The sequence below is a fragment of the Myotis yumanensis genome, unplaced genomic scaffold (assembly GCF_028538775.1).
Source record: "Myotis yumanensis isolate MYYU_CA2020_CCGP unplaced genomic scaffold, mMyoYum1.0.hap1 SCAF_15, whole genome shotgun sequence".
Classification (NCBI taxonomy): Eukaryota; Metazoa; Chordata; class Mammalia; order Chiroptera; family Vespertilionidae; genus Myotis; species Myotis yumanensis.
The window spans coordinates 24,505,247-24,527,624 of record NW_027223766.1 but is presented as its reverse complement, the minus strand read 5'-3'; the positions used below and the strand labels follow the sequence as shown (position 1 = coordinate 24,527,624).

The 22,378-nt window shown below is 37.8% G+C and overlaps 1 protein-coding gene across 1 annotated transcript; it reads right to left on the bottom strand.

Annotated features, from left to right (window-relative positions):
- Positions 1–2,255: 2,255 nt before the first annotated feature.
- Positions 2,256–10,579, bottom strand: CYP7A1 (cytochrome P450 family 7 subfamily A member 1). The gene is made up of 6 exons (XM_070392320.1): positions 10,500–10,579; positions 8,348–8,588; positions 6,429–7,006; positions 5,031–5,161; positions 3,474–3,649; positions 2,256–2,603 (listed from the first exon to the last, which is right to left on the bottom strand). Exons 1-6 carry the CDS (start codon positions 10,577–10,579, stop codon positions 2,304–2,306), a joined length of 1,506 nt encoding a protein of 501 aa, XP_070248421.1. The 3' UTR covers positions 2,256–2,303.
- Between the last annotated feature and the right edge of the window lie 11,799 nt (positions 10,580–22,378).

The window sequence follows — 22,378 nt, the reverse complement described above, 5'->3', positions numbered from 1 at the left end:
GATGTAAAAAGCTATGTAAGTGATAATTCCATGGTAATATGAAATAGCAAGGTTACAAACCTTTAATGAATTTTATGAGGTACGATGGGGATTTTTGAGTGAGTGATTATTTTGCTTTTTCTAAGAGATGAATAATGAACCAAATTGTTGCAGTTTATTGAAGGTGAATGTTTTAAACATTCTGAATATTTAACCACTTAAGAGCAAGGCCAGTCCTTTCCTCAGTGGCAATCAGCTATTGCAGGCCTTTCATGCCTGCAGCTCCTCCTCTACCACAGCCTGTAGCGCCCCAATCCTCCTGTGCTGCAGTGAGGGGGTAGGTGGGGGTGGGGAAGGCTGCTCAAGCCCAGACAGAGCTTTGGGTACTGGACCAAGTGACCAGGACCCACCCAGCTCCACCCACCATCACATGACTTCACCCAACGGTCCTCCACCCCAAGGCACAGTGACTACCTTCTGAGGCTTGGAGTCCTGTGCCCTCACTCAAGTACCCTCCCCAAGAAAAGATGGTCGGTGCAGGGCTGAGTGTCATGACTCAGAGAAATATACTGAAATCCAGGGACGTGAGGCAGGCACGTGGGTGTGGGGGTGATGGGTCATTAAACAGAGGCAGAGAGACAAGAGCGAGAAGAGCCATGATGTGCTGGCTCCAAGGACTGGAGACTCCAGAGCCATCTTCACCCTTTGCACAGGTGAAGGCAGACTGGGCTTTTCTCTGCATGGCCCACAGGCCAGATCTTGTCTCCACAGGGGGAAGAAACGAGGAGATAGGTCCAGTACAATGAGGATTTTCTGCAAGTCATTATAGGAGAAAAACTTTCTCAAATGCATCATCTCCTTTTTGCCACTGAGAGTAGGCACTCCAAGAGAAGACACTAAAAGGCCCTACTGCAATGAGAAGACACTAAAGAGCAAAGGAGAGAGAGATATCAATCAGTTGCCTCCCATATGCGCCCCAACCAGGGATCAAGCACACAACCTAGGTATGTGCCCTGATGGGGAATCCACCTTTTGGTGTATGGAATGACACTACAGCCAAGTAACCCACATGGCCAGCGTCCTATTGGGCCTTTTTTAGTTCTTATACATACTTTTATTAAAGTCCCCCCCGCTACTGTCCCTTACTGCTGTAATTCTGACTGGAACAAACTTTGGTTACTCCAAAAAAATGTTTAAGCATGCACATTCACACTTTTATTTTTGAGTGGTGAATCATTTCAAAATTATCAAATGTTACAATATTTTCTTAATATTTGTAGTATAAGAGAAAGGTAAATATAATTGATATATAAATATATACAGGAATATCAATAAAAATATTACAGCTGATAATTCCCATACTTAAACTATTTTACCAAAGCATTGTTGTACACTAGTTAAACACTATCATATGGACTTAAATTATTTTTCTTTCAATTAAGTCATTTCAAGATAAAAAAGTAATTTATTCAAATAGAATACAATGTAAAGTCAGAAACTCTTCTGATGTTTCATATCCAAAGCTTTTAAATGGTCATTTCCATCCAGTTTTAATTTTAAAAACGTATCACATGAGAGCGTCATTCTTTTCATTGATGCATGTTTAGTAGTACCAGAAAACCTCCCTTCCCTGGAAAATAAAATCTTCTCATTAAGATGGAATCAAATGAAAGTATAAATAAAATAATTGAAACCTGACATAGACATTAGATTTTCTAGAAAGAGTAAGTGAAACAAAAAGGGAAAATATTAAAGCCATTTTAATGTTATCAGGACAACAGATCATTATTTTAAAATTCCTGAATACTGGATCTAAGGAAAACTTAAAAACATGTTCTTTTCATTAAAAAACATAATCCTTTAAAATATCCTTTATAATACACATCTACACCCGAAGAGTTCCACATCTAGTCGAAAAATGATGCAGTTTCACTAAAACGTGAATTTATAACTTTTTCACAATTGTTGGGTGGTTTTTATAAAAGCACTTTCCTTAGGAAAAAAAATCTGCCAATTGGAAAATCTTCATTTGGGAAAACGAAAGACTTTTTCCTCTGAAAATAATGAAGTTTAGTCCCTGGCTACATGAGCTTTCATTAACTTATTCAAATGAAAACACATCATTGTGCTTCTGGAAACTAGATTCTTTCACTAACACAATCTGAGATAGCTTCTGGAAACCATCACCAAAATGTTAGGATTCACAAGCAAGCACCAGTGACCAGCACGACACCACTACATGCATCTCTCCAAGTGGACGGGGGAGTGGTGGCATTCCACACGCTGTCACATCAGCTAATTTCCTCTTGCTCCCAGCCGTGTATTCACAAATGTTTGAATTTATATTTAAACTCGACGTCATTTAATGGTGGTAAAACACCCAAACCTGCGCGGGACTGGTCCAAAGGGGGACATTTAACATTGCTCTCCACAAACTCTAGTTCAAAATAGGAAAGCATCAGAATCAAAAATTGCTTGATTTCCTGGACAGCAAATAATCTTCCAGGACATATCGTCGCTCCTGACCCAAAAGGCATGTAGTAATATTTTAATTTGAGTCCATTGCTGTAGAAGGTGGTCTTTGTCTTCCCATTTTCATCAAGATAGCGATCATACTTAAATGTCTGCAATGAGAATACAAAGAAAACAAACCGATAAGCTAGTTTTAAATAAATGTATCTCTTTCTTGACCTGGACACTCCAAAGGATAATTTTCTTTTTAAAATCCAATTTATTAGTAATTTAGGAAAAACCCCACCATGAATCAGAAAGCCATAAAGAACCAGAGCTTAACAAGAACTGATGGGAACAAGAAAGGTTTATGATGCCTCCTGCCCTGCCTGGGTGACTAGTTGCTCAGTGAGGCAGAGCTAGAAAGGACAGTTAAACTCAAAAACTAGAAGAGTCGGTATATTTATTATTAGTCTCTAAGCCTCTAATTTCCTGAATTTGGGAGCAGGCATTTTTCAAGGAAAAGCAGAGCATGTGTGTGTGTGTGTGTGTATGTGTGTGTGTGTACATATATATTTATACATATTCATACATATTCATATATATTTTAATTGATTTCAGAGAGGAAAGAAGAGAGAGAGAGAGAGAGAGAGAGAGAGAAAGAAACATCAATGATGAGAGAATCATTGATTGGCTGCCTCCTGCACACCCTCTACTGGGGATCATGTGCCCTGACCTGGAATTGAACCATGACCTCCTGGTTCATAGGTCAATGCTCAACCACTGAACCACACCAGCCTAGTGGCAGCAGCTTTATTATTATGGCTGCATATGTAATCTAGCAGAGATTATGTGATGACAAATATCAGAAAAAATGAGTAATTTAGGCCATTGTCTAGGTTTTCCAAAATATATGAATATTTGACATAATAAAGGGGACCTAGGGTTTCCATAATTAAATCAATTCTGTAATGGTAACTTCCTCTTTATTTCCATCTGGGAGATATCACCTTGCTATTGTACTTTGATGAGCAGGCACTTACCAAAGGGTCTGGGTAGATTTCTGGATCTAAATGCATTAACTGAGGATACAGAGCTATGATGTCATCTTTGCGGATATTATAGGAACCGTCCTGGAGGTGCAAAGTGAAATCCTCTTTAGCAGTCCGGATGTTCAGGGAGGCACTGGAAAGCCTCAGCGACTCCTTGATGATACTATCTAAATAGTTTTAAAGGAAGAAAGGAGGTGAGGAAAAGAGGAAAAGTCAGGGGAGGAAGGAGGGAGAGAGGGAAGAAGGAAGAACAAATTAAGTATTTAAAGGCCACATAATATAGAGTCTGAAATACTTCTAGCAGCTAAACAGACTGTGGGAACCTGGCCAGACACAAATTTCCCACTTTTTTCTGTTACCACTATGCTGTGATCAACCACTCAGTTTTGTCTGCATGTATCTTTTAATCTGATAATCTGCATTAATAATCTTTTGAGAAGATATTTTGATGAATAGAAACTAGACTTTCATAATTTTATAGAAAAAATATTCTTATTTATACATGTCACTAGACATCTAATACAATTGGGAAAATCGACAAATCACTTTTCTGTGAATTAGTCCAAGTTCATCACTTTGGGGATTTAATCTACTGATAATACTTTAATATGGAAATGTTTTTCCATATGTTTAATGCAGCTTCAATTCAATGTTTACAAGAACCCATTTTTATCTTCACACTAGTTGATGATGTGTGACAATGCCCTGCTGCCTGGTAAAGACGTCAGGGACAAACAGGACCACCCTGTCAGCAGCTGAAACATACCAACCGACTGAGAAGGTCCAACCTGGCCTTCCAGCCTCTGTCCTTTTAATTGTCATGTTTTGGGTGCTCCTCACAGGATTGTGTGTAAAATAATAGCTTATTAGCCATTTCTTTTACAAATGAGGAAATTGAGGGCCCCAGAAGGGAAGTGACATGTCTGAGGTCTCCCCTGAGGGAGCCCACTGTGGAACCTGTGCTTCTTCCCCCCAATCCCTTCCACTGACACACACGGCCCCTAAAAGATAGCTTGGTTTCTTTCCTACAGACAAAAAGAACAAAAAGAAAAGTCTTTCTTACTATAATAGCATATTCTTTGTGTTTCTATAAAATATGGAAGCAAAAATAAGAAAAATAAACTTCAGTCCCATTACTTAACCCATGCATCTATTTGTAGTTTCTTGATGGTGCTTTTTTCCCCCTCTTGATTTCATGAAAATGAATGATATGCTCCCAATTAACTGTAAAATTAGTGTAAAGGTAATTACAAAAGAGCGAGTATAGAAGTGCAGAGATATGGTTGCGAGTGTGGGGTCAAGAGTCCCATCCACATTAATGTTGTAATTGGTTCCACCATTCCATCCTAGACAGCAGCCTAGCCTCTAGGTGTCGGTCTCCTTACTTGTTATATGGACATAGTAACAGTCTCTAATCCTAGGATCAAAAGAGACAACACATGGGAACTACTTAGCACAATGCCTAGAACAGGCACGTGCATAACCTATACTGACAATTCCTGTTAGTAGGAGGCAGTAAGTGAATGTAACATAGTAAGTTAAGCGTACCTAGCACCGGCATGTCATTCAGTTGCATCTGATTCAAACAAATAGGTTGGTCTTCTAAGCTGATTTTTTGACCAGCACTCTCTAGTGTTTTATTCACTTCTTCAGTAGCTGCTTTCATTGCTTCAGGGCTCCTATTAAAAGTTAAGAGAAAAGAAATGTACATAAAATAAATTTTTTCTAGACCAAAAACTCTGCAAGGTTAGGCTTTTTCCCTATCTTTTAAATGGGTGACCAAGCTACCAGAGAAGGTGGGAAATGGCTATTTCCTTAAAAGGACCTTGCTATGTAGAAGTAAAACTTTGGCCAGATTTTTATGAATAAATGATTTCAGTAAAGATTAAATGATCAAATTAGTCACTGACATAGCAACTGAGTAGACAGATTGCATCCAGCATAGCAATTGTAAAGTCCTGGCTAAATTGTAAATGCAAATTTAAATTTACTCCTAAAATCTGTACCGCAGTTTCAGGCAGAACGACAGCTCTTCCATTTATAACTATTCTAGCACCTTGACTTGTGAAATGAATGCTGCTTCATTTTCATTCACGGAAATTGACTGGCTCCTCAGAGCCCCGGTAAGGAATTTGCATGACATGATTGCAGCAAATGACTCTCAGAAATGCTTGACTGATAAGTATTTGTGAGGTTGCCATTACCTACATGACATTATATTGATGTTGTAACCTTACTGTAAATATGTGACTATGTCCCGGCCAGAGCCCTCTCAAGTAAAAACTCTGGAAGACATTTAGCACTTGAGACAGATTGGTAATGGGTTTTTAAATCTGAAATTGTTTTGAGAATATTTTTTTATATTGCACACATAAAAATATCAGCCATCAGTGGAATTTGGCATTTCCGATCCTAGGGAATAATAATTTTATATCTACGTGATACGAAACATCCAATTTAACTGAAATAATTCAATAAACCATTTGAATGCCAAAGTTCCAAAACAAAGACTTTGGAAGGAAATCACGTTTGTGTAAAATAAAATGTTACATACAGTTGTTTTTCTTTTTTTGCTACATACAGTTTTAAAAGGCAAAATCTAGCTAAACCCCATCAAGAATAATTGATCCACAGCAATTTTAGTTGGTCAAATAAATAGTAAGGCAGAAATGACTGAATGAAAAAAAAAAATTGCCCTTTTGTCCGGAAGTCAGTAACCACTTAAATATACTTTTATGATTATGAAGACTGAACAGCCTGGGGTTAAGAGCAAGGGCTCTGGGCCCAGGTGGCCTGAGTGGACCCTGCACCAGCCTATTCCTCTCCCTGGGAGGCTCTCTGCTTCTATAAGGCATGTTTACCAGTCACAGCTGCTTATGTTTTTTTAATAGCTGACTTTCTGCCTCCTACTGAAAGAAATAAAGAACTGGAGAAGTTGCTAGTTACCTCATCATTTGAAATAAGCTCCAGAAAGTGGCCGGAATGGTGTTTGCTTGTGATGCCCACAGGACAGCGAGTTGCGTCTTGGCCTTTTCCGTGTCGTCTAAGGTGGAGAGCATGTCATTCAGAAACCTGACCAGTTCTGACATGTGGTCTCTCTTTCCCAGGTTCTCATGCCTTAAGCCCTCAGCCAGTTTTTCCCGGGCATGGTGTGCGGCCTTGAACACATGAATGGGGAGGCCTGCTACCAGGGCCGGAAAGATTTTGTCAAATTCCTTGAAGTTGTCGAGTTTTTTTAGAATAAGTGCCTTTTGTGCGTCTTGTCCCATAAGATCTCTGCCAAAGAGCGTTAAGTACCCAGCTTCGAACATCACTCGGTAGCAGAAGGCATACATCCCTTCTGTCACCCAGGTAGGCATCTTTGACTCAGGTGCAGCTGGAGTTCTCATGATAAGTTGCAGGTTTTCCATCATGGCTTCCGTGAGGGAATTCAAGGCATCGCCCTGCAGAGTTCTGATGAAAGCTTTGTTTATGTTATCAGTGGTATTTCCGTCACTTGGGTCAATGCTTTTGTGCCCAAATGCCTGGCGATAAACAAAATGTGTGGAGAAAAAAGAAATTAAACCTGACCTAGTGCTAGTAAATGGCTGAAAAGCAAATTAGGTACTTTCATAATTGGGAAAGTTTCATTTTTTAAAAAGGGGGCATGGAAATTGGCCTCTCCACATACTAAGTTTCATAACATTTTACCAGTAAATGGCCAAATCGTACCCTTTCTTTATGGCCAAGTTTAAACCCCAGCTCCTCAGTGAAACTTCCCTCCACCGCTCTATTTCTTGTTTTTATTATCTAGCCCAGTGGTCGGCAAACTCATTAGTAAACAGAGCTAAATATCAACAGTACAACGACTGAAATTTCCTTTGAGAGCCAAATTTTTTAAACTTAAACTATATATATAGGTAGGTACATTGTTATTAACTTAATTAGGGTACTCCTAAGCTGGCCTTTGCTAAAAACATTCTCAATCTGATTGAGGTTCGTTCACTGAGGTCGACCCCTTCCAACTCTCCCATCCACACTCATCTCGTATACTTGTTTCGTCTGTCTCCTTTTGTTCATCCTCTCTATATGTCCACCCCCAACTTCTTCTAACGCCACTTCTTCAAAATAGACTCGCCCAGGCCGAAAACCGGCTTCTGCACATGGGCCACGAAGTTTCAATCACACTGTATGTGCGCACCTGCACGTGGTATTTTGTGGAAGAGCCACACTTAAGGGGCCAAAGAGCCGCATGCGGCTTGCGAGCCATGGTTTGCTGACCACTGATCTAGGACATTTATTTGTATCTTAATTTGGTACTAATCAATAATGGTTTTTAATCATTAGTTCTCTTTTATATTCTTTGTAGATGAATTTTAACCAGACTTCAAGTTACTTAGAGGCAGACACCATGTCTAATATTTCTTTGCAGGGACTCAGTTAATGTTCATAAATTGTTTTCTCTATAAAAAAGCCTCTTACATTACATCTAAGTGATGCCAAAATATCTGGTCAATTCCTTAATAAGATTAAACAAAGGTATGGCATGAGTGTGGCAAAACCATTGTTCCATGTTCAGTTCTCACCACATGCATTCTGGGTGTTGTATAGACATGGTTGACATGAGTGAGTTTGCAATATCTTACTTATACAGTGTCATCTGTCTCAGTAAAATATTTAATGTTTATTTCACTCTCATTAGCTGGTTAAGAAATTACAAATCTATACCTATTTCAACTTTTTAAATGACTAGCACCAAGAGGTCCTATCTAATTTGATTATAAGACTCTCCTTGTTCCTCAAAATGACTAAGTAGAGTGACATATTAAAGAGTAGAAAATAAACAGCATGTTGTATAAATGCGGTCTAAATGCAAAAGTGGTTACCTTTGCAGAAGTAGTGAAATGAAATTTTTTCCAATCAAAGTATTTCCCATGGCACAGCACTTTCTGGTATGACAGGGGATTTGTGATGAAGTGGACATAGTTTCCCATCAGTTTGCAGGTGAAAACAGGACCATGTTTCCTTTGGTTTGCTCTGAGGAATTCAAGAGGGTTGGCACCAAATTGCAGAGCACATCCCAGGTAAGGGATCAGCCCATTCTCCAGAGGAGGTTCACCCATTTTTCTGTAAGGCACAACAATATGATGGTTATGGAAAAGTACACAGCTTTATATTTATACCAGGTTTTTAAAATTTATACTACTGACTTCAAACTTCAAAACTACAGCTTATAGCTATGTTTTAGTGTTGATGGGGCCCTGCTCTTCTAGTAAAATACAGTGGGGCCTTGACTTACGAGTTTAATTCATTCCGAGACCGAGCTCGTTAAGGAGCTCGTTAACTCAAATTACTCTATCAACTCAATGCAAAACATCGGCCCAGAGACAGCTGGTATCTCAAAAAACTCGTTAGTCGGGACACTCGTAAGTCAAGGCCCCACTGTAATGGGTTTATATTAACCTAGTAAGATGACATGTTGGTGAAAATGGTTACCAAATCCACCCATCCATCCATCCATGCTTACATTCCACAACACTTACTGAATACCCACTCCATGCTAAGTACTTTCCCAGTACTGAGGATCAAAGGCTAAACAAGGCCAACAAGATGATTGCTCTCAGTACAGAGATCAACCTACATTCTAGCATTTATATTTTTTCTAAGTGTCATTTGACCAAGTATTGGATTGTTTTCCTTAAAGATATAGAATACTGAATAACAGAAAAGATTGCAGAATTAGAGTTTTCACAGTATTCATCGTTTAAAGCTATTATACTGTGGTGATTGTTAAAGATAAGAAGAATCTCATTTGAGAAATTAGCTTATTATAAAATAAAATTAAATAAGATACGTATTAACAGAATCATCCATTGTAATTCAATAGTCTTTCATGCTACTTTAAGTGTTTTTATTAAGGATATAAAGATTCCTGAAACTAATATAATTATGTCAACTGTAATTGAAAATTTAAAAAAAAATGGCCCTAGCTGGTTTTGCTCAGTGAATAGAGCGTCAGTGAGCAGACTGAAGAGTCCCGGGTTTGATTCCAGTCAAGGGCTTATGCTTGGGTTGTGGGCTCGACCCGCAGTGGGGGGCATGCAGGAGGCAGCCGATCAATGATTCTCATCACTGATGTTTCTATCTCTCTACCTCCCCCTTCCTCTCTGAAATCAATAAAAATATTTTTTTTAAAAAACATAAAAGAAAAAAAAACCTAGAAACTATCAGGCCTAAATTAAAGCATTTTAAGGAACAAAAAAAAGACTTTTTAAAAGTATACAACACATAACAATCTACATAGCTGAAGATATGCTGTGGGCAATTCTATCTTTGGAGATTGACATAGAGAATATTTACATACTCTCCCCCATATCCCTAAAAATACTCTTTGAGCCCATCAGAAGTTAAACTACGGCTATGCATCTGACTCTATTTGTATTTCTTGCATTCTTGAATCCATTATAAATGACACAAAAATAAAAGCGATGTCACATACATTTAGCAGTTTCTTAATTCATCATGGTCAAATATCTTTACTAAGAAAAAAAATAATAGAATGATCAATGCAGACTCTGTACTCTTGTCTAAACTTAGGCTGAGTCTATATAATGCACAAGAACTAGCTGAAAAGAGAATATTTATTTAGTCAGAGCATCTTATTTGAAGCACGTGATAGAAATCCTTTTCATGGCAGATCCCACTTACCATTGTATCCTTACTAATCCAGATTTCCTCTTTATATACACATATAAAATACAGAAATCTCATACATTGCTGTCAGTTATGTTTAACAAGTTAGTACATTTTTCCATTGCCATTGGTATGCCAAAACTAAAAGGAAAACTATCATTTCATTTTATCTTGTTAGATATAATTAAAAAGATAACACTAAAAATTTAAAGTAAAATTTTTTAATTTGAGAAGAAAATGTTAGTGTATGTAAGTACAGAAAGTCAAATTTATTGTATAACAATGAAAGTAAAAGAACAATAACTGAATGAATTTAGATGCAATTTAAAGATAAAACTTTTTTACCTTCTCCTCATTCCAAGAATAAGCCAAAAACAACAGCAGATTGCTACCACAATCCCCCAGATCAAAGATACGCTCATCATTTTGCAAATCTAATGCAAAACCTCCGAGGAGGAGACTCTGAATAGAAAAGTAAGGATGTAACTGAGCAGAAGCTGCAGCTAGACTTTTATACATGGTAAAATCTTGCACTTGAGTGACCAAAGCAAACAATTAACCATTTGTTCATCCTATTAGAAAAAAAAAACTGGCCTTGAACTAAGTCCACAGGTATCTGAAGACGTTCCAAAACAATCAGAGACCTGCAATACTTGATAAGTTGAAGGTCTCTCAAACACATGTTGACTAAATGTTCAGACCTGGGAATGACAGCTAATATTACAAGGTTTGTATGCTTGTAAAAAAACAAACTGTTTCAGGATGAACCTATTAAATAGAGATATAAAACATAATAATTGAAAGACAAATGAAGATTAGTTATTATCAAGCCAATGATTTGATCTGTTACCTTTTGAAAAATAAATCAATTTAAATGATTTACAAGAGATACAGTGGTCAAGTTCAAAGAAAGAAAACTGGGTGAAATGTTTCTGGGGCTTCATGTTTCAGTGCTTTTACAAAATTATAGCTATTTTACTAGATATAGTAACATGTTACTTACCTAACATCATGAAGAAAGTATCCCATGTAAACGGTTTCAATTAAACCATTTATGTAAGCATCAAAACTTTATCAAACATTGCGGGGGGGGGGGGGGGAGCTATAGGAGGGTATGGGGGGTAAAATGGTGATAGAAAAAATAAATAGCTATTTTAAAAAACGTTATCAATCATATATTTCTAATTGAAAATGTGTTTATTAATTTTTATAATTGTTAACACAATTTTATATCAAATAACTTAAAACTATCTGAAACATATCTGGGTAGAAAGTGAAAGTCAATTCATAATTTACGCTCCTAACTATCCCTCACTCAAAGGCAACCACTGTTAACTGTTTGGTATATATCCTTTCAGACTTTATTTCTATGCACACATATGTATTGACTGAGCACCTATTCTGTGTCAAGAACTCTTCAAAGGTATTCTGGTTACAGGTGTCCATAAGATGGACAAATTCTCTAATAGAGGCTCTATTTCAGTAGAAACAGATAATGAAACATAAGTGTTATGAACAAAATAAAACTAGGTGTGGAGAGCTATTGGGAGATCAGATCAACTTTAGATATGGTGATCAGGAGGCTCTGCAAGGAAGTGATGATTAAGATCTGTATGAAGCCTGGCCGGTTTGGCTCAGTGGCTAGAGCATCAGCCTGGGGACTGAGGGGTCCCAGGTTTGATTCCGGTCAAGGGCATGTGCCTTGGTTGCGGGCACGTCCCCATTGGGGGGTGTGCAGGAGGCAGCTGATTGATGTTTCTAACTCTCTATCCCTCTCCCTTCCTCTCTGTAAAAAATCAATAAAAATATATTTTTTTAAAAAAAGATCTGTATGAAAATGAAAATCAGAAGGAAGAGAATTTCAGGAAGAGGGAGCACCAAATGCAAAGGTTCTGATCAAAAATGAACTTGGTATATCTAAGAACCAGGAAAAGATAGATTAAAGCAGACTGAATGAGAGGAAATGTGGATAAGATATAAGGACAAAAGGTAGTCAAGACCTAGTTCATACACAGGGATGCATTAGAGTAGGGAGAGATAGATTTTGGAAGGCAACCAGTCAAAATACTATTTTGGACCTTTTAAATTTGAGAGACCTATTAGATATCCAAGGATCAATGTCAAATTGACAGTGAGCTCAAGAGTCTGAAGCTAGGGAGAAAAGCCAGGGTTGGAAATAAAAATGTCAAGTCATCAGCATTTGGGTGGTATTTAAAGCCAGAAGACATTATAAGATCACCTAGTCCTAGGGAGACAATAAATCCTGAGAAAAGAATAGAGCCCAACACCAGGCCACAGAGCATTCCATTAATTGAAGTAAGGCAAAGAGCAGAAGGGGAGATGGATAGGAAAGAACCAGGAGGAAAACAAGAAAATATGATGTCTCAGAAAGAAAGAAGAGAATGCATTTGAAGAAAGATGAATGACTATATCATATGCTCCTCTGAAGTAGATAGAGTAAGAGGACAAAGAAATGGATTTGACAACATGTAGCTAGCTGGTGAGTCACAGAAACACACACAGATGGGGTATATGAAATACCTTTTTATGTCATGTAGAACAATGAATACATATTGTGGACATTTCCTGTGCAACACATATCTATGTATAATAGATATACACCTTCATTTTTAATGTGTGTATAATCTGCCATTGACTAAATGTACTATAGTTTACTGATTCCCTACTGATGGATATTTAGTTTGTGCCCAATTTTTGGCCATAGAACCCATAGATTTATTTCATGCTTTTTTCCCCCTCCTTAAACAGAGAACACAAATCATTTTTGTGTAATTTATGATGATAATCATTAATATCAATCACTGTTTTCTTAATTTCATTTACAGATTTCTCATTGTTAGTGTATAGAAATAAACTGATTTTTGGATGTTAACTTTTGCATTCTATAACTTTGCTCAACTTTTTTATTAGCTCTAAGAGGGTTTTTGTGTACATGTGTATTCTTTAAAAATTTCAACATAAGCAAGATTATATTTCCTGAAAATAGAAATAGTTTTCCTTTCAAATATGTATATTTTTTATTTCCTTTTCTTGCCCAACTGCCCTGGATATAACTTCCGATACAATGTTGAGTAGAAGTGGCAAGAGCAGATGTCCTTGTCTTGTTCCTGATCTTTGGGGTGGCGGGGAGGGAGATTTAGTCTTTCACCAGTAAGTATGATGTTAGCTGTGGTTTTTTTTATAGATACCCGTATCATGTTGAGGCAGTGTCCTTTTATTTCTTGGGTTTTTGTTGTTTTTTATTTGTTGTTGTTGTTGTGTGTGTGTGAGGTGTGTGGTGTGTGGTGTGTGGTGTGTGTGTGTGTGTGTGTTTATCATGAAAAGGTATTGGGCTTTTGCTAAATAGTTTTTCTGCATCTACGAGGTAATCATGTGGTTTTTGTCCTTATTGTATTATATGGCATATTTCATTGCTTGATTTTTGTATATTGAACCATATTTGGTAATGGTGTGTAGTGCTTTTTTGTGTGTTGCTATATTCAATTTGCTAGTATTTATTGAGAATTTTTGCATCTGTATTCATAAAAATATTGGTCTGTAGTTTATTTTACTTGTAATATCTTTATCTGATTTTGGTAACAGATAACAGTGGGTGCATAGTGAGTTGGAAGTGATCCCTCCTTTTCTAATATTTGGAAAAATGGTGAAATATTGTTATTTCTTGGTAGTAGAATTAACTAGTGAAGCTATCTGGTTCTGAGCTTTTCTTTGTAGAAATTTTTTAAAATTTCAACTTCAATATTTTTTCTTGTTATAGGTCTGTTCAGATATATTATTTCTTCTCGAGTCAGTTTTGATAGTTTGTGTCTTTCTGCCATGTGTCCATTTTATCTGGGTTATCTGATTTGTTTGCATACAATTGTTCTTAGCATTCACTTATTCCTTTTCCCCTTCTTATTTATTTAATGTAGTAGTAATGTCCCCTCTTTATTGTTTATTTTAGTAATTGAATTTTCTCTCTCTGTATTTCTCTCTCTCTCTTCTCTCTTTTGGTCAGTCTATCTAAAGCCTTGTCAATTTTGTTGATCTTTTTAAGGAACCAACTTTTGGTTTTGTTGCTTGTATCTTTTTGTTTTGTTTTGTTTTTAAATATATTTTTATTGATTTCAGAGAGAAAGGGAGAGAGAGAGAGAGAGAGAGAGAGAGAGAGAAAGAGAAACATCAATGATGATTGAGAATCATTGATCGGCTGCCTCCTGCATATCCCACAATGGGGATGGAATGTGCAACCCAGTCATGTGCCCTGACCGGGACTCAAACCCTGACCTCCTGGTTCATAGGTTGATGCTCAAACACTGAGCCATGCTAGCTGGGCTCTATTTGTTTTTCTATTCTCTATTTCATTTATTTCTCCTCTGGTTTTTATTATTTCCTTCCTATTGCTTGCTTTGGGTTTATCTTGCTCTTATATATTTTTTGTAGCCTTTTAAGGTGAAAGATGAGGTTATTAATTTGAGATCTTTCTTTTTTAATATAGGTAGTTATAAGTTTCCTTCTAAGCATTGATTTTACAGCATTAATTTTTGGTATGTTTTTTATTTCATTCATCTCAAAATATTTTCTACTTTACTCTGTGTTTTCTTCTTTGATCCATTGTTATTTAAAAGTGTATTTAACCTAGCCAGTTTGGCTCAGTGGATAGAGCATCGGCCTGTGGACTGAAGGGTCCCAGGTTGCAGGCTCGATCCCCAGTAGGGAGCGTGCAGGAGGCAGCCAATCAATGATTTTCTCTCATCATTGATGTTTCTATCCCTCCCTCCCTCTCCCTTCCTCTCTGAAATCAATAAAAATATTAAAAAATAAAAATAAATTTTAAAAGTGTGTTATTTAATTTCCACATATTTGTAAATTTCCAAAAATTTTTTGTTATTGAACTCATTCCATCATGATTAGAGAACATACTTTGTATAATTTCATTTTTTTAAATGTATTGAGGCTTGTTTTATGGCCTAACATATATCTGTCCTAGAGAATACTCCTCATGTACTTGAGACTTTGTATTCTGCTGCTTTGTATGGAGTGTCCTATATATGTCTATTAAGTCTAGTTTGCTTATAATGTTGTTTAAGTCTTCTAGTTTCCTGTTGGTCTTTTACCTAGTTATTCTGTATGTTATTGAAAGTCAGATATTGAATCTCCTAATTATTGTTGTTGAATTGCTTATTTCTCCTTTAAATTCTGTAAGTTTTGCTTCATGTACTTTAGGACTCTTCTGTTAGGTGCCTATATATTTATGATTGCTATAATTTCTTGATGGATTGATTCTTTTATCATTCTAGAATATCTAGCAATAATGCTTATTTTTTTCTATTAATGTGCATTTTTAGAAATATGTTCCAACCATAGCACAAACCAAAAGGTCATATAAAAATTAGTTAAATTTTGGTTTTGGGGAGTTTTTTCATTTTTGTCTCTAATGTGCTAATACATTTGTGCGAGAATCTGTTTGGTCTCCTGTTTTAAGAAGTTAGGCTCATATCACCCTCTAGTGGACAACCGTGTGCACTGACACTTCCTCTGTAGTTAAATTGGAGAAAGCTGTAAACCAAAATTACTTTCAGACTTTTAAAGAATAAAAGGCATTTGTCTGAGCAAAATGAGCTGCAGCCTTGGAGACACAGATTTAGGTAGCAAACTAAATTATTTTCCACTTTGACTTTCTCTTTTTATAGAGAAAGTTCCCACCAAAGTTCCCAATTTTATACAGATGAGGTTCCCAAATTGTGCAGTCCAAATTATGCGGTACTGATTGAGGCAAATGAGGATACAATTTGTGTAGTTCTGTTTGGACAGGCAGGTCTCAGTCCACTGGCAGAAGGAGGAAACCAAGGTTTTCCGGCAGCGATTCACTCAAATGCTTAATAAGTGGGTTACGGTGCAGGGACCTCAACCTGAGGTTCTTCCTGGTACACAGTGAGGTGCCTCTGTCAGCAAATGCTGCTAGAATCTTTTTATTAATAACATCTGAGCCCTGGGTTGATCACATGGGAATTCCATCTCAGCAGATAAATTCCTCCTCAGGGTTCACAGAACCATGACCTAGAATTCTAGAAAGCACTGTATAAACCCAACTTAAAGAAACCGAACTCAGTCTCTCATATCATATTTTGGAGCCAGCAAAACCTGGTTCATGGATCCACACTCACCCACTGAGCCCACACCAGCCGGGCCAACCAAGCCACTTTAAAATGGGATCGGAATGCCATCCCAGACAGCTCCTTTGCATGTCTGACACCTCAGACCTTTGGAATGTTAAAACTGGACAAAATAACCTTTCGAGTGGGCTTCAAGCAGCATAGTATTCCAAACTATTTGCAAAGCTAACAGAAAAACAGATATGACTATGGGACTGAAAATGTAAAACATTCCTTATAATTGGCATCGCTATGTTACTTTATCTAAACTCATAGACATTCCTTTCTTCTATTCACATAATTATTCCCCTTCCCTTTCTCATAAATATACCTCTGCCTTCACCTCCTACCTGGAAAACTGAGTTTCTGCCTGAATCAGTGCTTCCCAAATTTTTGTGAATCTCCAATAAATACGTGTTGCCTCTTCCTTTGGCCTTTTATTTTTAGGTTAACATTATTAACTAAAGTTCATAGCTTTCATTGGGGTTCACCCTTTGTATTGCACCGTTCTATGAGTTTTGATGAATGTTCAATGCCATATATCCACCATTACAGAATCAGATGGAGTAGTTTCATTTCCCTAACCCCATGCCCTGCTCCTGCTCCACCTAGTCAATACTGCCTCCCCTACAAATCCCTGGCAACCACTGATCCTTCTACTGCCTCTATAGGCTTTCCTTTTCTAGAATGTCAGAGTTGAAATCATGTATAGTATGTAGCCTTTTCAGATTGGCTTTTTTCATTTACAATATGCACTTAAGGTTTCTCCATGTCTTTGCATGGTTTAATAGCTCACTTCTTTTCATTGCTGAATGAAATTCAATTGTATAGATGTTGTGAAGGTTCATTGTGTATGTCAAGTCAACTGGACCACCAGGTATCAGATACTTAGTTAAACATAATTCTGGGTGTGTCTGTGCGGGTTTATGGATGAGATTAAAATTTGAATCAATAGACTGAGTAAAGCAGATAACCTTCCCCAATGGGGACAAGCCTCGTCTGATCCAAACATGTCAGAATAAAACAAAAGGCTGACCTAGAATTCACTTTTTCCGCCTGAGGGTCTCCAAGCTGGGACATCAGTTTTTTCTGGTCTCAGACTGGAACTTACACCATCAACTCTCCTGGTTCTCAATCATATATATATTTACATATATTTATGTTGTGTTTTTCTGAAGAACCTGACTAATACAGATGTACCACAATTCGTTTATGCATTCACTTATTGACAGACATCTGGGTTGTTTCCAATTTTAGGCAATTATGAATAAAACTGCTATAAGCATCTGTGTACCGTTTTTTTGTGTGAACACAAGTTTCTAATTCACTTGGGAAAATACATAGGAGCAGGCCTAATGAATAATATGGTGGACTATATTTCGCTTTGTAATAAATTGACAAATGCTCTTCCAAAGTGACTGTACCATTTTGCATTCTCATCTACAAAGAATGAGAGTTCCTGTTTTTCCACATTTCTGTCAGTCTTTGGTGTTGTTAGTTAGAACCAGTTTCTAATAGTGCCATAATGTATAGCGACGATGTTTTAAAACTAGAATCCACTGGTGGACAATTGGGATTTTGTACTTGTCTTTCTGCGTGGTGTTTGGATTAAGTGGTTCCTTTGAGTACTTACATCTTGTTGATGAGAAGAACTTACAATAGGGTCCTGAACATTCTTGTGCTTTTTCTGTCCCCAGGTGTGACTGTGAAGAAAGTGGCAATATTGCTGTAAAAAGAAAAAATAAACAAATGTAATTTTTGGTGGTGCACTCCAGGTAGGGCACCCTTCCATAACTGGGCTTGACTCCGTGTTCTGTGACTTACCATGAATTCTTAATTTAACTTTGCACATTATATTGTCATGTATCTTTTAAAAAAAAACACTATTTTTTTAATTGGTTTCAGAGAGGAAGGGAAAGGGAGAGAGAGATAGGAACATTAATGATGAGAGCAAATCATTGATTGGCTGCCTGCTATAAACCCCACATTAGGGATTGAGCCCGCAACCCAGGCATGTGCCCCAACTGGGAATCGAACTGTGACCTCCTGGTTCAAACCATTGAGCCACACTGGCCGGGCCTGTCATGTATCTTTAATGGTAGAAATCACGTTTTACTTATCATTGACTCAGTTTCTAACATATATGCTCAATATATATTAAGTATTTTGAAATAATACTGTGCCAAATAATGCTGATGGCCTCACAATATCCACTCCTTTTTTAATAACAGAACTTTGGGAAATGTGCTTGTCTACTGGACAATATTTCTTAGAACCTTCTGCAACTAGGTATGACCAATGAGATGTAATGTAAGTGTCCTCTGAAGCTTCTAAGAAGGCTTCCTAAGAGGAGGACTTGTGGCTTTTCACCCATCTGCTCCTCCCCCTTCCTACTGTCTGGGATGTGGATGTGATGGCTGGAGCAGAGCAGCAATTTTACTTCATGAGGTGGTCTTCTGGATTTCTTTTATGTGAGAAAAATCAATCTTTATTATGTTTAAATCACTTTATTTTAGATTTCTGTGTGCAGTGGAGCATAATCTTAACCAAATCAAACGTATTTTCCTTGCTTGTACAGAAAAAGAAAGAAACATGGAGAGATGATTGAGGAAATGAGGGGAAAGAGCAAACCCAAACGGTGGTAGGATTCTAGGGGTGGTGTATTCCCTAAAGTCTTTCAAATAACAAAACTGAAGGTCTGTTCTGTTATCACATGTTTCAGCAATGTAAATGAGCTCAGACACAGGGTAAATGGGAAATAATATCAGGGTCATAATGCTGAAGTTGTATTGATTCATACACAATTTTCCCCAGCATGTGATTTCCAAGAAACCAGGAGCAAACCTTCTCCACAATGAAAGAACAAGCCTTAGCAATATGTAAACACCTTAAGAAAGAGATCCTACAGAGCTTACTTCCATTAGAGAAAGCAAAGGCCGGGTTCGTGGTTTCAAGAAGTGCTGTGCATTTATGACATTAAGCTCTCTGATGAAGCTGTGAAGACAGATGAGGAAGTTGCAAAAATATTTCTCTCTGTATTTAAAAAAAATGATGAAAGTTTCTGATTCAGGTTTTTAATTTTGATAAATCTTGTCTTTTGGATGTAATGCCCCTCGGTCTCAAAGGAGAAAGCGCAAACCCCATGTCAGAGGCCGCTAGTGGAGAGGAACTGAGCGCGCGCGCGCGCGCGTGTGTGTGTGTGTGTGTGTGTGTGTGTGTTTGACATAGATGTTTATTGCTTTTGTTGGTCTCTTATAATGAGCAGTGTGGTGTGCCCCAGCCCTATTTATCCCATATGTCTTGTTATTTTTAGTGTATGCTTTTGTAGAGTGCAAAGCTTTAAATGAATGCATGTACGATTTTATTAAAAAAACTGTACTAAGAAAACAATAATTCCATCAGAGCAAACGATGACTAGGAAAATATTTCTCTTTCACATCTTAACACCAATTCTTCAGTCAAGATTGGCTTTCTGATTTCCTTTCCTCTGTAATTTTACTTTCTTTTATCATCTAGAATAAAATTTGAAAGATGCAAAGCTTTAAGCATTTTTACCTTTCATGATCCTTTTCTCAGGAAGCTAGTAGAGGAAGTGCTTTTCCAAAATGAGCGAGTGAAGGAGGTGCTACAGGAGTCAGGGATTCAGCCTAGAAAGGTGGCGTGAGGAGGAGGATGAAGACGATGGGAAGTCCTGGTAAACAGCTCTGTGCGGCTGCTGAAGAGCAAATCGCTCAGATGAAGCTCTGAGAGGGAGGTTCCCGGGGAAATGGAAGTGAGGGATATGCTGGAGTTACATCCAAAGGTATTTTAGACATCTTTTGGGGACACCAGGAAGAATTAGCTACAAGACCATAACCAGAGAGCCAGTTCTAACTGGATTTGAGAAACAATAGCTATGATAGTGCTTGCCCCTCCCACTATGTAGAGTGGATTACACATCCTACACTGGCTCTTAGAATTTAAGAATTAAAAAATGGATGTCATCCTGTTACTTTTCAAGAGTTCCAGTAATAAATCTGTAGTTTTAATCAGAGATTCACTTATACTAAGCACATGGAGTGCTTCCTGCTTTTGTCCCTTGGCATAGCTCTACTTCCCAAAATCCTGGTCAGGAAGCCCCATCTCTGCCCCTCTCACTCGGGTAAATTCTGGTCCTCAATGCTGTTCTTCCTGAGTATCCTTACCCAGACCTTTGGCTTCAGAATAACAACAGCACCTACTTCTCCCAATTTTCTATGTCCGGCCTAGAGCTCGCACCTGAAAGATTCCCCTGCTCATTTTACACAGCTGTTTAACAGATGTTAGGTTTATTGTGATGTAGGCCTTCCTTATAGAGGGTGGGCCTTCATAGAGTCAATCACTGGAGAAGAGGCCAATCCTCAGAGAGGAAACTAGACCTCCTAAAATACCTGCAGGGTGAGATAAGGAAATCCCGCCTCTTTCTGGCCTTTGTTTTGTTGTCTTTATAGGCTATGGCTTCCTACCTAGTGGTTTTGAATTACTTCATTGTGTAGTCCTTTTTGAAGGCATTTTCAAGGACAAAAGGAATCCTAACTTAAGGTAAAAATGAAGCCCAGCCAGTGTTGCTCAGTGGTTGAGCATTGACCTATGAACCAGGAGGTCACAGTTAGATTCCCAGTCAGGACACATGCAGGAGTTTCTGGCTCAATCCCCAGTAGAAGGAGGCAGATAATCAATGATTCTCATCATTGATGTTGTTATCTCTCTCTCTCTCTCTCTCTCTCTCTCTCTCTCTCTTTCTCTCTCTCTCTCTCCCGCTCTTCCTCTCTGAAATCAATAAAAATATATTTAAAAGAAAGAAAATTGTGGGGAAAAATGTAACAATTGGAAATGCTATAAATGCAAATAATGCAACTAGGTGACAATCTGTTCAAGGGGTACCTTTGAGCATGGCTAAAGAGGATAGGTGAGCAGGTAAAGAAAACTGTCACCTCTCACTCTTTGGCCTGGCAGCTGACATAGTCTATTAACATTGATTCTCACAGAAATCTTCAGTTCTGAAGAGTTAAAAGGTGAAAAACAATGTGGGTCCTAGAAACAGAAAAATAAGGAAATTCTAGAAAGTTTTTCTGTTCCTCAGGCATTGTGCCAGGCATTAAACACCATTTGAAGTATAGCCCCGGCATTCAGGAAGTTTCTGTGAGATGAAGTAATGTACAAAAAGGACCATTTCTGTTTACAAGTAATATTACATGGTAAGGACAAAAACAAGAGCTGAAGGATGAGGGTGGGACCCAAAGGTCAAATTAATGTAATCACCCCATTATCCACACAAAAGAAACTAAGCGAGTGAAAGAAATGGCAGTAACTTTCCATATGAATACAGCTCAGACATTATGCATCTTCCTGGCCGTGTAAATACAACAAATATGAACATCTGGAACATGTTTGGCCATGTGTAATTTGGAGCAGAGCCTTTGGCATTCTTTTTAAGGGTGTGTGTATTCACATCTTAGAGAGGAATCCCAACTAGAATTCTACAGTTAAAAGCAAATACAATTTTTAACAGACTGAAAGAGTACTGTCCTGTGTGGTAAGAAACACCAGCCAATGAATTCTGGAACCCAGGGCCACCCAAATGTCAATGTTGTGCTTCTCCTGTGAAATGTGCATGTATTCAGAGAGTTCAATGATTTTACTTTCTTAACAGGACCCAGATGCTCTTAAGTATTCCAGGTAGTATTAAACATTAATGTAAGTGGCCACAAAATATTGTAGTTAGTGTTCCTATGGTGATCATTTTGACCCCTGATGTAGAAAGAGCTGTACCCTTTTACCAACATGGCTATTTCAACTGTACTGTAGTAAATTCTCATATATTATCAATCACCTCTCTATATTTTCTGTTATAGGGATCTTGCATGGAGTAGGCTAACATATTTAAATTTCTGTCCTTGTAAGTGTCCATGAAAGTGTTGGCATCAACTCAACACCAATGAGAATCCCCAATTTGGGATATGGTGAAGAAGGAAACTTTATTCAGTGCAAACAACTCAACTGTGATACGTCATAGCTGTGAGGAGACCCTGGGGCCAGGTGGCCCTTGGG